The sequence below is a fragment of the Pteropus medius genome, unplaced genomic scaffold (assembly GCF_902729225.1).
Source record: "Pteropus medius unplaced genomic scaffold, Ma_sr-lr_union100, whole genome shotgun sequence".
NCBI lineage: Eukaryota > Metazoa > Chordata > Mammalia > Chiroptera > Pteropodidae > Pteropus > Pteropus medius.
Genome location: NW_024344378.1, coordinates 17,972,844 through 17,986,433, shown reverse-complemented (window position 1 = coordinate 17,986,433; position 13,590 = coordinate 17,972,844). Strand labels below are relative to the sequence as shown.

Here is a 13,590-nt window from a genome sequence, read left to right as displayed (position 1 = left end):
GGCTGGCCCCAGGTTGCACAGCTAGGAAGAACCAGAGGCAGGATTCAAACCATGATCGCCCAACACCACTCATTCCCTAATGGAACTGGCCCTGAGAAGACTCTTTTCATGCTGCAACTACACATCTTTCCTCCCATGAGATTGGATCCATGGCCTAAGGGCTTAGAGGAAAAGCTGAAGGGCTGAGAAATGAACAGGTGGGGGGCCAATTCTTAAAAACGTAGCTCCCAGGACCAAGACAAAAATCTGTAACGATCTAAATACTTGGGAGAATGTATTATTTCCATAGGGTCAATCCTTAATTTATCACCTGAAGTATCACTGGGGACCAGATATCATCCTGGACTTGTTCCCCTCCTCCGGCCTCACAGTGACCTCCTTCCACAGCCCACCACACACTCACCTCCATAGCACAAGGTCAATGTCCCACAAAGTGAGGCAGTCCTCAAATAACACTCTGCATTGCTCTCTTGCTGCCATGCAGGCCTGAGGCTGGTCTCCCCAACCAGACTCCAGCTGGGGAGAAGAGCCGCATTTTAGGTTCATTTCCTCCTCCTGAAGTACTTTGACCTGAGTTTACCCAGATCTGCCTTAACTAACTGAGAGACCCTGAGCAATCTCTAAGACTCAGTTAAGCCAACTGTATAAAGGCATTAAAGAACCAACCCCATATAGGGTATATTAGGATGGGGGTCTCCAATTGCTGGGCTGTGGACTGGTACTGGTCAGTGGCCTATTAAGAACCAGGCTGCATAGCAGAAGGATAGTGGCAAGCTGGCGAAGCTTCATCTGTATTTGCAGCCGCTTCCCAGCACTAGCATCACCACCCTAGCTCCACCTCAGATCATCAGGCATTAGATTCTCATAGGAGCACCAGTCCCTGGTGCCAAAAAGGCTGGGGACCACTGTTTAGGGTACATTCAATGAACTGCAAGGATCACATAAAATCATGCACATTAAGCATCTGGCACCATCGATGCTAAATGCTAACACTGGCTATTATTTGCATTCCCTAACCAGTCCTGTAGAAGATCATGACTGGTATTTGTCTGAATTAAACAATCAGGAAAGGAAATGACTGTGAAAGCACAACGCCTCCCAAATCCAAACAAATAATTTCTCGTTTGCTTTAGATAAACAAACTTCTCTCTACCACCATATGACTTGACATACACCTACACACATATGTGAGTGCAAAGAATTCTGTGGACCCACATTCGAATCCTAGTGGAAAACTTGCAGATGAAGGTATCTGCAGTTTGCATCCAGTATCATCAAGATCATTTAAAATACAAGTGGTCTGGGGCCAAATCCAGTTTACCTAAGATCTCCCCAGTGGCAGCTCATAAAAGTTAAGAGAGGAGCCCAACTCTATGCCAGAGAGCCTGGCTTAAGCAGCAGCTGCCCACCCTCCCCTAACCCCACCCCAAGCAGGGGCTTGGCAGAGAGGAAGGAAGCCAAGGGGTTGACAGCACCATCCAAATGATGGAGGCCACATGCCCGCCTTTCATAAACAGACTAAAAGCACAAGACCCTTGGTGTCCAGGCAGCTCCCCCTTGTCATGGGGAAGAGTACAGCCTTTGCTAGATGTCCTGAGAGAACCTTTGCAGTGTGTTCCCAGTGTTCTGGAGCCAGCAGAGCCCCTCCTGCTTGGGCGCCAGGCCTCTCATCAGCTAGCTCCAGCTAACGTGCACACCCCATAAAACCTCTGCTCTGCAATTTGCCAAAACTGGAGAAGAGGTGGGAAGAAGGCATGTTTCTCCAGTGCAGAGGGCTTCCAGAACATATGTGACTTGGGCACAGCGTATCTTGCCAGCTACCCCCACCAGACTGCCCTGCCCAGAACACTTCACCTTCTGGTATATGGTGTTCACCGTGCAAGGGCCAAGAAAGAAGATCCTAAGCTTCAGAGGCACAGCTCCTCCCAGACTGCTCCTCCTGTCCCTGTTGGCCCCAATGACACTTTCTATTATTGGGCACCTCTCCTTATGCTATGCATTTATGCCCCAAATGTGTAGGGACTTCGTGCTATCACCAGATATTTGCCTTCCTGGTCAACCCCAACTAGATTTAGATTACTTCGATGAACAAAACCCACACCATGGGCAAGAGACCAGTTAGACCCAGGTGCTGTGATTAACTATGTTGCAAGTGACTTGACCCCATCTGGTTGTCAGTTTCCTCATCTGTAAAATGAGGGGGTTGAGCCTGATGAGTCCTTGGGTCCCTGCCAGCTCCACAATTTCACAACACATAACACTTTCTCCTTCAACTGTTCTCCACGTTAGTTCATGGCTCTATATGACCCTATCTGTTCAGTGACATTACTCTCTGCCCATAACATAATGTCGATTCTTACATGGAAAGATGTCCCGGGAAACACTTTGTGAAAAGGGAGGAAATGATCATTTCGAGAGAATTGGACAAGACTTCTTTTGTATTTTTCACATAGAGCACGTTATTATCAATCTGAAAAACTGAAATCTTCCTTTTTGCCAGACCATTAATAGCTGCTTTTCAAAAGTGCTTTCTTAGTCAGAATCTGACCAAAAATAAGCTACCATTTAATGAGTACTTGTTATGTGCCAGGAACTGTGCTAAGTGCTTTGCACGGATGACCTCATTTAATTCTCCAAACAACCCCCCATTTTAAAAATGAGGGAATGGAGGCCCATGGAAGTTAAGTAACTTGCCCAAAGTTACTCAGAGCCCCAGCACTTAACCACCTCTCAATACTGTCTGCAGTGGGCCCCTGGTCGCTTCAGCAACACTCCTAGCTTGTTGACAGTACATCCGGCATCTGTAATCTTGGACATCATTTGTCAGATTGGAAGATTTGATATGGTACCTAAAATCAAGAGCCAGAAAAGCACCTGCCTATGTTTCAGAGAAGAGAGTGCCATCAGAGAAGACAGTGTCATCTGTTGAAACCAACCTTAACTGAGGACAAGGTGGGGGAAAAAAGCCACTCCTCGTCCTAAAACTTAGCCTGCAACGTTTGAGAAAAAAAGTTAGGAAGGCTGACTTGATTATAAGTGCTGGAATATGCAAATGAACATCTGTCCCCGGAACAGGGTAACCTCCCGGTGACGCTGTCTTCCAAAAAGAACTTTCTTGAAAAGCAGAGGAAGATGCTTGCTGAGCCTAATAACACAAAAGAAACAACTCTTCCACCATGTCAGGGAATGTCCCACATGGGCACCTACCTCTCTAGTCAGGAACCAGCCCCCACTGTTTACCTCCTCCCCAGCCTGAGCCCAGCCCATCTGCTCCTATAAGATACCCAAAGTTCAGAGCTGGTGATAAAGGCAGAAAGAATTGCTTGAGGCCAAAATTAGCACAAACCTCTGTCCCCTTCCAACAGGGAAATAAAAGGCATTTCAGAGATCAATGTGCAGTCTAGGGCAGCAACTAATAGTCTGCTTTAATTGTTAAAATTAATGCTTTGAGCATTCTAAACGCTCTTGTAAGTGCCTAATTTGCAAATAAGATGCAGTCCTTCTGCTTCGGACGGGCCGGCTGTCTGTCTCTTCTTTCTCAAGTACAGGAGCAGAGACTGCTCAGACAGGCGTCCTCGGGCGTCAAGGACATCATGTTTACTTCCTAAGGTGCGAAGGATGGGAAGACAGGACTGGCTGAGATGAAAGGGGGCCGTGTCACACAGACCGGGGAGCTCGGCTCAATCAACCTTAGCCCATTCTCATTAAGTTTAGGGAAGGAAGGGGGAGGGGCAGCTGTTCCTCCGAGAGCACAGCAAACATTTGCCTCCTCGTGTCTGGAGATGGAGCATCACTTCAGAGGAAATGAACCCGGTTAAGGGTCACGTCCAGAAGAGGGATAAAAGGAAAAGCCACAATTCTCCTCACACCGACGGACACAATGACTTTAAGAAGGAAATCAAAGATCAGGGCTGAGGGTGGAGGTGGGGCAGGGGGCGCGACGGCTTCCCTCTGCCCCTGAACCCAGGCTTAGGGAGGCAGAGACCAGGGCGAACGTGGGAGAACACGAGGCTTCTTGCCCCAGGGCCAGCCTCGGAAAGCATCCTGGTCTGTGTGAGCCAGAGCGACTCGAGCTCCCAGGGAGGGCCTTCGGGAAGATGCTCTTTCCCAACGGAGCTTCCCAGCGAGGGTTTGACGAATGCTCCCCCCACTATCCATCAACGCTCAGGCGGACAGATGACTTCACCGTTGTAACAGACAAGGGCAGCCACTTGCCAATTCCAAAGCCAAAAAAAGAAAACGGGGGGTGGGGGGGAGAGGCAGTGAGTGGAAGAAGGATAGAAAAGACTTCCCTGGAGATCGCAGCCATGCCAAGAAACTCCACGGTGAGGGCTGTCCTGTGGGCACTCAGCTCCGGGACTTAACAGCGGGAGGGGGCGAGGGCCACCCAGGAGCCCTCCCGGGGGTCCCTGGCCAGCCCTCCGCAGGGTGGTTTGGGGCAGTACTCACATAGTGCTTGGAGGGGTTCCTCCGCTTCTCCACGTCCACCACGGTGGCATCTTGGACGCAGTAGGCGAGCATCTTCCCCCACAAAGCGAGTGGCGCCCCCCGGCGGCGTCACCTTCGCATCCCGGCCGGGCTCCGGCTCCTTCTCCCGCTTCCCGTGTCCCCGGGGTGCCGCCCGCCACTCCTGCCAGGCACGCCGCTGCCCGGGCTGCCGGCACCCACAGGTACGGCCCCGGGGCGGGGACGGTCACGGAGGGCACGCGGGCTCCGTGCGCCCGGGGCTGCTCCCCGTGGGCCTGTCGCGCGCCCCTTCCTTCCGCGCCGCCGCCGCCGCCGCCGCCGCTCTTCGGCTCGCTCGCCCGCTCTCTTCGCCGCCCGGTGGGTCCGGCGGGAACTGGCGAGCAGAGGAGGGGCGGGGGTGTGTCCCGCCGACGAGGGGACGGGGCGGGAGCCTGGGAGCCTGCTGTCAGCGCGCTGGGGAGGGGCGGGCGGCGCCCCCTCGCCGCGCTCCGACTCCGGGGGGCTCAGCGCTGGCGGAGGCTGTGGGCGCAGGAGGCGGAGGCAGAGCCTGGCAGGCGAGGAAGGGAAGGGAGGGGAGGGGAGAGAGGGGAAGCGCGCGGGGAGGGGCTCCAGGCCCGGGGGAGGGGCTCGGGGCGACGGGGAGGGGGCTGCAACTCCGACTGAGAGGCCGGGACCAGCCGGCGCGCCCCCACCGAGCCTAGAGCGCAGCCCGCGGCCTGGCGCGGCCCTGGGCTTCTTCGGGGGGCACAGAAACTCAGGGTGGCTTCCGAGGGAGGAAGGGCGGAGGGACGTGAAGCCAACACTCCCCCACCCTGGCTCTCGGTCTTGGAATGGATTTGAGCCTTTTTGTCCCTACCTTTACGTGCCCCTTTCACTCCTATCCGCCAGATCTATTTAATGAAAAGTACTTTATTACCCTGCTGTTACTACCCAGCCCTCCTCCTCCCTCCAGGAGGAAAAGGGAATGGGAAAGGGACCAGCATTAAACCCTTCAAGCTAGAACCTCTTTTGATAAACCACCTGTCCTCCCACCCCCCGCGGGTCACAAAGGGCGAATTCTCCCCGGAAATGAGATCGATCCGCTGCCTGAGTCATCCATCGATCTGGGCCTGTGTAACTAACCTGTGACATCATTTACAGTGAGGTTAGGAGACTCTGCTTAACACCACTGCCTTAAGCCCAGGGCTCCCTCTGGGACCCTCCCTAGGCCGGGAGGAGGGAAGGGAACACACGGTGATGGGAAAATCCACTGGGTTGGGGGCCAACTCATCATTGGCCCCGGACTCTGGCTTTGTCACCACCTCTCCCCCTGGTCTGGAAAACTGAATTTCCAAGCCACTTGTCTGTCCCTGGACTTAGGGCACAATTACTATTTAATTCAATTTATTTTCACCCCCCACCCCCACCTTCACCTATTTCAACATTTTTTTTCCCATTGTAGTTTCAAATATATTTAAAGAGATAGTGTTTTCACAATGAATCCTATTGCTTCACAATTACAATAAAGCGTTGTGACTATGGACCAAGGTGAAACATCTGAAATGGGGTGAAGTTTTACAGCCTTACTGTATTAATATTTTCTTCTCTGCACTGTCAGAACCCATGTACCAGTATCTAACACTTTATTCACACATTTGCTTGTACCCCACTATTCCTCCAACCTTCTTGTGGAAAGATTCTAGAACAGCAAAGGATGCCACTATCTAAATATTTGACCATGAGCAAATCACTTAACTCAATGACACAGGCATTAGAGTCACCTTAGGTTTCTCATCTGTAAAATGTGGGTGCTGAACTAGATGGTCTTTTAAGATTACTTCCTACGTAGACTCCAAACTCTTAGCAGTAGTTAACTCCTGCGGAGACATTTTGAGTTGTCTTTCATAATTAGCATGTATAGCTTTTTGACATTTAAAAAACCTATTTTTTTAAATTTTCTTCTCTAAAAGTCTAGAATTCTAGAACTCCAAAAATCTGAATTTTAGGATTGATTGAGCACATATACTCTGCTCATTTACAAGGCATTGGGAGACAAAAGAGTGAGAGAGTTCCAGTAATGTTTGTGGAACAGAAAACTGAATCTACTTCACAGATGCTTGTCCCTTCCCTCAAAAAAGAGAAAGTCCAATTAAGGAACGGGGATACCATTAATAAAATGTGCATTAGGGCTCAAGAAAATGGAGTATTTAAGGAGATCTTCATGGAGGAGGCTGTCCCTGTGCTCGGCCCGGAGGATAGGCAGAGTTTGGGGCACCTTGGAATATTGTCTCCTCCAAACTCTTCCAGAAGCAGCACTTGCCCTGAGCTGCTTGGGCATGTGCATATTTGTCCATAACACACTTCATTTCCTCTGAAAGCGCCTTGTGCACAGAGACTGGCTATAAGTTATCTTATACTTCTTTGCATTCTTCATACAGCCAAGGATAGTACCTTATACACAGTAGGAGTCACTATACAAGAATCTGTTGAATGAATGATCAGGGGGAGAAGAAAAGATGGAACGAGGAGAAGTGACAAAATGTAACTTGAAGCCTGAACCAGCTCGTGACAGGCAGAGGGCCAGAACGACAGTGTCCACATGGGGAAGGGTCAGGGAAGGGAGTGAGGCACAAGAGAAAGAAATAAGAAGAATAGCGAGTGTGTGGGGGGCGGGTGGGGGGGAGGTCTAAACTGTAAAGGACCTCGACACTAGGCACAGGGCTTCTCTATCTGAGAAAATGATGGAAAACCATTGTGGATGCTGGAACAGGAGTCCCAGGAAAAGATGATCTGGCAGTGACACTCAGTGATGGGAAAAGGAAGAGTCAAGGCATCACAGCCTGAGCAAGACCCCTTGTGGGGAAGGCGGCAGACCCAGGATAGGCCCTTAGCACTGAGCTTGCCTCAAGAGAAGAGTTCCGGGAGAGCCTCTGAAGATAAATCAAGGAAGGCATCCTGTGGCTTCACAGTAAAAGGATTCATAATGGTACTGGGCCAGTCTTCCTCTGTGGACTGCAAAGCATTCGGGAAGTACTAATTAAGCCTAAGGAGCCCCTGGTGAGGGGAGCTGGTGTCCAGCTATTGGAGGGAAAGAAGAAATGGGAGGTTGGCTTGCCCTTGGGTCCCCTTGTGGGCCAGAGCAGTCAGCTCACTGAAGAGGCACAAACGATTTCCCACTCACCCTCCTGCTTCAGATCAGGACCTGAACATGACCCTGAGTACAAGCAATCTGGAGGAGAGAAAGCAGTTCCATGCTCCCCTGCAGTCCTAGTAACTCAGTGCTCGCCTACTAGGTGATGGCCTTCTTCCAGCCTGAGAAACCCCAGACAAGGTGACATCTCCTAAACTCAGGTTCTTCAAGAACAACTTGAGTGCTTCCAATTCTCCCTGTGCTCCCAAATTACCTCAACTGGAAGGAACAACTGAGTGCCAGCCCCCCATCCCAACCCCATGGTACCAAGATCTCTGGGGATTAGTTGGGTAAAAGTTATTTATACCTGTGGGAGAAAATCTTTTTTTCCCTTCTGGGGCCGTATGCCCATGATGCTTTAAGTATAAAATGGTACAGGCTCCCCCTTCTTCCCTGGCTACATTTCAACCCTTTCTTTCCCAACAGCACCTTAAGCATTCCTTGCTGTTCAACACACATTTACCAAGTGCCTAACATGTGCCTGGCGCTCCCCAGAAATGATTGAGATCGGCTGAAGGCTCCTTGGAGACCGCACTGCATCTCACTGTTTCATACCCCAGCATGCCTGGCACATAATAGGTACACTGGGTGGTCTGTGTTGAGAACATCTGCTCAAGGAGCTACTACTGCTGGAGAGAATTAGGTAAACGCCTACTTTGCCACCTTCATTTATGAACTGGGGATGACCCAATCCCAGGACCTTGTGTGAATTCAAATGACAAAATATAATCGTAAAAATTTCAAAAAAATTTTTTTAGGATAAAAAGGGAAAGAGGACCCAAAATAAAGATGCAAACTGACTGATACCTGAAAATCCGATTTTTCAAAAACATAATTGTAGGATGTTTAGAGCCAAAGAATTTTTCAACTGGAAAAGACCAGAAAGGTTATTTATTCCAATTTTACAGAGAGGCAAACTGGGGCTGAGGGTAACTAAGCAAGCTGCCTGATGCCACACATACAGGTAATTCCAGATTAGCTGTCTTTGTCCACCAACACGCGTACGAGCCTATTCACAGACAGAGTTTGTTTAAAGAGCACACCTAGCACATTTACAAACACAGGCAGATCTAGAACATTGCTCTTCCTTGAACTCAGGGTCCATCATTCCAATTCTCCATCCACACAAGCATCACACACTCCCTGGACCCCCAGCAAGGCAGAACGTTCCTCAAGGGCAGGGATCGTGTGTGTCTTGCGGGGCGGGGATGGGGGGGGATGGTTTGTGTACATGCAAATCCTATCTGCTCCCCATATGCAGAGCCCACCCACCTCCTCTCCCATGTAGTCATCGTGACCACCCCAAAGAAGACAAAATACAGGAAATCACTGAAATCAGTAAGTGCTAAACAAAGGCACAGTATAATTCTCTCTTCCTCTTCAGAAAGTTTATGGCAATTGCTAATCATTCAGTTGATTACTAATCATATGTTGCCTCCTGACAGTTCAATTGCTACATAGTGAATGCTTATTTGCATATTTTATTGTTCTTCAAGTTTGCTGTGCTTGGATTGTGCCTTCTAAACCAGTAAGAAGCCAGCGAGGGTCTTGAGGACCGTGAACTTAGACTCTGGCCTCCCTATCCCCGCCACCCAGAACCTTGGTCACCTGCCACCCACATCCCACCCAGCACACCCATAACAGGGCTTTATGCATAAAAAAGACTCAATAAATGGTTATCTTTTAAAATTTCTGGAATCTCAACAGATATTTGTAGATGCTGCTGATAAAAGTGATGTCTAAAAAGACTTGAACAGTTTCTGAGCAAGACTTAGCCTGGGTTCTAGTCCTGCTCAACCACAACCCAGCCTTGTGACCTTGAAGTTGCTTCCCATATGTGGGTTTCTGGTGATCTTTCTGGTCCCTACCATGCCCTAGCATGGTAGATAACTATTATATAAAGTGAAGTCTAACCCATTACCCAAAGATGTGCACATTTGAGTGAAATTTGGCGCCCCCTCCTGACCAAAGTGGTTTTAGCATCTTTATCCAGCAGCTGGCCCAAGATGTATCCCTTTCAGTCCCTGGCTAACCTCTGGCAGGAACAAGCAGGACCGCCTGAAAACAGATAAACTGCCAATCTACAGGCTATGAGCAGTCCAAGGCACTCATGCTTCTCTCTTTCTCTTACTCTTTCTCCTTCTCCTTTTTTTCTCTTTCTCCTTCTTTTCCCTCTCTCTCTCAAATCAGCCCTAACAGACTTATGTATGAGGGGTGTCTTGAGGATGGTCCCTCCTGAACTTGGAGTAGACAGCGAGGCCAACTTCCATTCTCCCCAGAGAGAAGTAACTTGCTGGCCTGACTTCTCCTCTCCTTGGTTGCCGGGGAAGGGGACCAGGCTGAAGCCCCAGAACTGCCCTGTCGGCTCAGCCCCACTGTTCACTAACTGCAGCCATAATAATAGCCCCCACACCACTGTTTGCCAAACCACCAGGTGGTAGAAGCCACCTCTCTCTGAATCTCAAAACCACGTTTATCAGCAAAATCGCAACAGGCTTCTTTACATGGTGCCATTGAGTCTCAGTTTCCCATGTTAGCTGACTCTGGTGAGGGTCCTTATGCAGCAGAAATTTTTTTTGGATAGAACCACCTGAAGTTCCAGCCTCAGTAAATGACTGTGCCCTGGAAAACCAGAGGGAAATGTGGTAACATGCATGGCCAAAGAGGCCGAGGATGCAATTAAATTAGTGGAAGAAAAAAATATTATTGCATAACTCCAGGCTGTGTCCCTAACACTGACCAGACATCTGGCCCCCAAACTAGCGTACTGTGTTTTAAGACCTTCAAGGATGCGAATGAGGATGGTTTCATACCATGTGTCTCAACTACCGAATATGCCTTTAGTTGTATTCCCACCTGGTAGGGGGTTATCAACACCATCTTGGTATAAAAGATCAGTTTGCATGGTTCCATTTTAACCATAAGCCACCACAGATTTTCTTTTTCAAAATTCCCTGGATTTTCCAGAAGGCAGCAAACCCTGATTTGGCCACTGAATGACAAAAAGAACAGAAAAAAAAATCCCTTGGGGAATTCAAAGGCAGTTCCTTTAAATAGCCTGAAGGCACAACCAAAAATATGACTCTAGTTTTAACTTGACCCCCCTCTTTTTTTTCAGTTCTCTATTCAAAAATGTCATAGAAATTACTATTCTTTGTCCTATTTGAATCCATATGTCTATTTCAGGTGAAAGATTCAAGACTCTCAAAGGGAGTCTGACTCCAGCTCATATCCTACCCCCTCTGTCTCAAGCAGAAGATATCCCCATAGTCGGTTCATGTCTTACCCAGTAGGCTTGAGCAGGCAAAGGAAGCCTCAGTAGGCTGGGTTTCCCCACCTTGGTGAATCTGGCTGGGATTTGGACTGCTATCAACAAAGTGTTGCCCTAGGCAGATCACTTTGATGAATCTTACCATCTAATATATGAATAGTACATGTCTTAGTTGAGACACTTTGGTTTGCAAGTACTAGAAACTGAGCTGAGCCAGCTAAAGAAGGAGAGGGGGCTTTATTTTCAATGTACAGAGGTATCTCATTATCCATACGGGGCTTCTTGGAGTAGATAGGACCAGGAAGTAGCAAATCTTTGAGAACACGATCACTTTCTCCATCTCTTATCTCTGCTTAGCACTGTGTGTCTGTTCTAGTCTCTATCTGCAGACTGTTTTTCTCTGTTTCTTCACCGACATGGCACGAGCCCCACCACCACCCAAATGTCTACCAGTCCCTCAGTTCCAGACACATCTGACACTTACTGGCTGTCTCTGGAGTCCAGATTCCAGTTCCCAGGGAAAACAATCTGATTGGCCTAGTTTGGGTCATGTGTCCACCCTGACCCAATCAATTATTATGGGTGGAGTCATGTAGTACAAATGTGACTCTCAGCCAGCCAAGCCATTGGGTTACGAAATTAATTCTAAGAAAGAGGGTTGGTGTGAGTGACCCACACACCCCAAAATATAACTACTAAGTTATTGTTTACTTTTTTTAAGGACTTCATTTGTTTATTTATTCACTCAATGAATATTTGTTAAGTTACCAACATGTGTTAGCCACTCCGTTAGGAACTGAGGCTATACTTTGGGCAAATCAGAGAAGGTCCTTGTCCTTAGGGGGTTTTATTACCCACCTTTGGAGAAGATACACATTGTTTTTAAAAATTATACAAATACATACAAAATTTTAATTGTGACATATGTTATCAAGATGGGACAGACATACACTAAAGTGTAAACGGTGGTAATCTCTGGGGTTGGGAATATAAAGTTTTACATTTTAAAAATTAATTTATTTAAAAATTTAAAAATTTCTTCTATAATATATCCTTCTATACACATGTACTTCTTCTATAATAATAAAAGGTTTGTTTGTTTTCAGTTTGCATTTTGAAAGGATCACTGTGGTCCCCAGTGAAGGGGTCTGGTGGGTGAGGGGGACAGTTAGAATTCTGCAGTGGAATATAAGAGGTGGCAACAGGTTGGACTAGGATGATGGTCTTGGATGGAACTAAGGGAACTTTAGAAGCGAGAGTGGCCTCTAGTGACAAGTATTTGGTAATATTTGTCAGGGATGAGGGAAATAGAAGTATTAAGGACAATTGTAGGTTCTTGGTCTGCGTAGCTAGGGGAATTGTGGTGTTGCTCAGTTTTCTAACTTTTTCTTTAGTCTTTAATATATGAAGGCTGATCTAGTCAGTATCAAAAAAAACTCCCTTTTGCTATAATAATGATCATGATAATAATAATAGTAATGATAACAATGGTGTTTACTACTATTATTACTACTATATCACAAGTAATATTAGCAGTTGTTTATTAAGCTCCTACTGTATGCTATGCCAGGAATTCTGCTGAGTAAGCACTATGCTCATGTATTATTCCACAAATGGGAATTTAGTCACAAGCAAGAATGTCCTCCCTTGTGGAGCTCACAGTCTAGGTGGAGGAAACAATGACTTAGGCAAGGGAAAACTAAGACGTGGGGCCCCATCAAATCTCTATTTTTAAAATATTTATTCAACATTTATTTAATGAGAGCTGGAAGAAATATATTTTCTACTAAGTGTGCACTTCTTTCTCTACATTCAAAGTAAGGTGTTTACTGCATGGACTGAAAGCAGTGTTTTCTAAATTGTTTTTTATTTCACGGTTTTTCATGGATACTGTGACATGCTATGAGTAAAAGTAATTTACAAGAGTTTTATTTGTTTGCTTGTTTTTACTGTCATGGAGGTCAAATGTTTTCTATTTTTCTGGAGTTCTTTTTTTTCTTCTTTAATTTTTAGTGAGGGAAAGGGGAGGAGGAAGTTTTCTGAATATTTAATTTCTTGGGGGGCATATTAAAAGGTTGGAACATAAAACAAGTCATTTCTTCTAAGGAAAGAGCACTAGGCCAAGTATTACTGCACATTGTCCTTGCAGCTGAGGGTGACTACTGCCGACTTCAAGGGTGTCTACTGGCAGAGGTCAGAGCTGGCCCAGCCCAGTCTATAAGTACAAAGCATCCTGCACAAGCACACTGCAAGAATACTCCGCAGAGATGGGAGGTGCTAGTGAGGAAGGATTTTGAATTTCCACTTGAGGATGCTATTTACTGTGGTAGGAACTGGACAATTTATGCCAGGAGATCCTTGGGAAAATCCCACTCTTTCAGGCCAAAGTTCTTAGCCATGATTAACACATGAAGGATTGCCACTGCCCAGGCTTTTAAAAACAAAATAGAAAAGTCTCACCAATGGATAGCCAAGAAAACATTTAGACAATGTCTGATTATTAATTCACGATTATTACTAATGCCAGCTCTATAAGCACAAGGATGTTGGTCTGTTTTCTCACACCCTCTCGGTGCTGACAACAATGTCTGACACAACAAGTTTTCACTAAATGTTTGTTAAACAAATGGTAGTAAATATTTTTGACTTTTTGAGCCATATGATCTCTGTTGCACCTACTCAA

The 13,590-nt window shown here is 47.2% G+C and overlaps 1 protein-coding gene across 3 annotated transcripts in view; it reads right to left on the bottom strand.

Annotated features, from left to right (window-relative positions):
* Window positions 1-4,993, bottom strand: part of SH3PXD2A (SH3 and PX domains 2A) — a 220,628-nt gene extending 215,635 nt beyond the window's left edge. For 2 of the 3 annotated variants that reach the window (XM_039871290.1, XM_039871294.1), the window contains exon 1: window positions 4,450-4,993. In XM_039871290.1, the coding sequence (XP_039727224.1) occupies window positions 4,450-4,521 (72 nt within the window). In that variant the 5' untranslated portion in view covers window positions 4,522-4,993. The remainder of the gene's footprint in view (window positions 1-4,449) is intronic. The other variant, XM_039871291.1, reaches the window with a different exon arrangement.
* Between the last annotated feature and the right edge of the window lie 8,597 nt (window positions 4,994-13,590).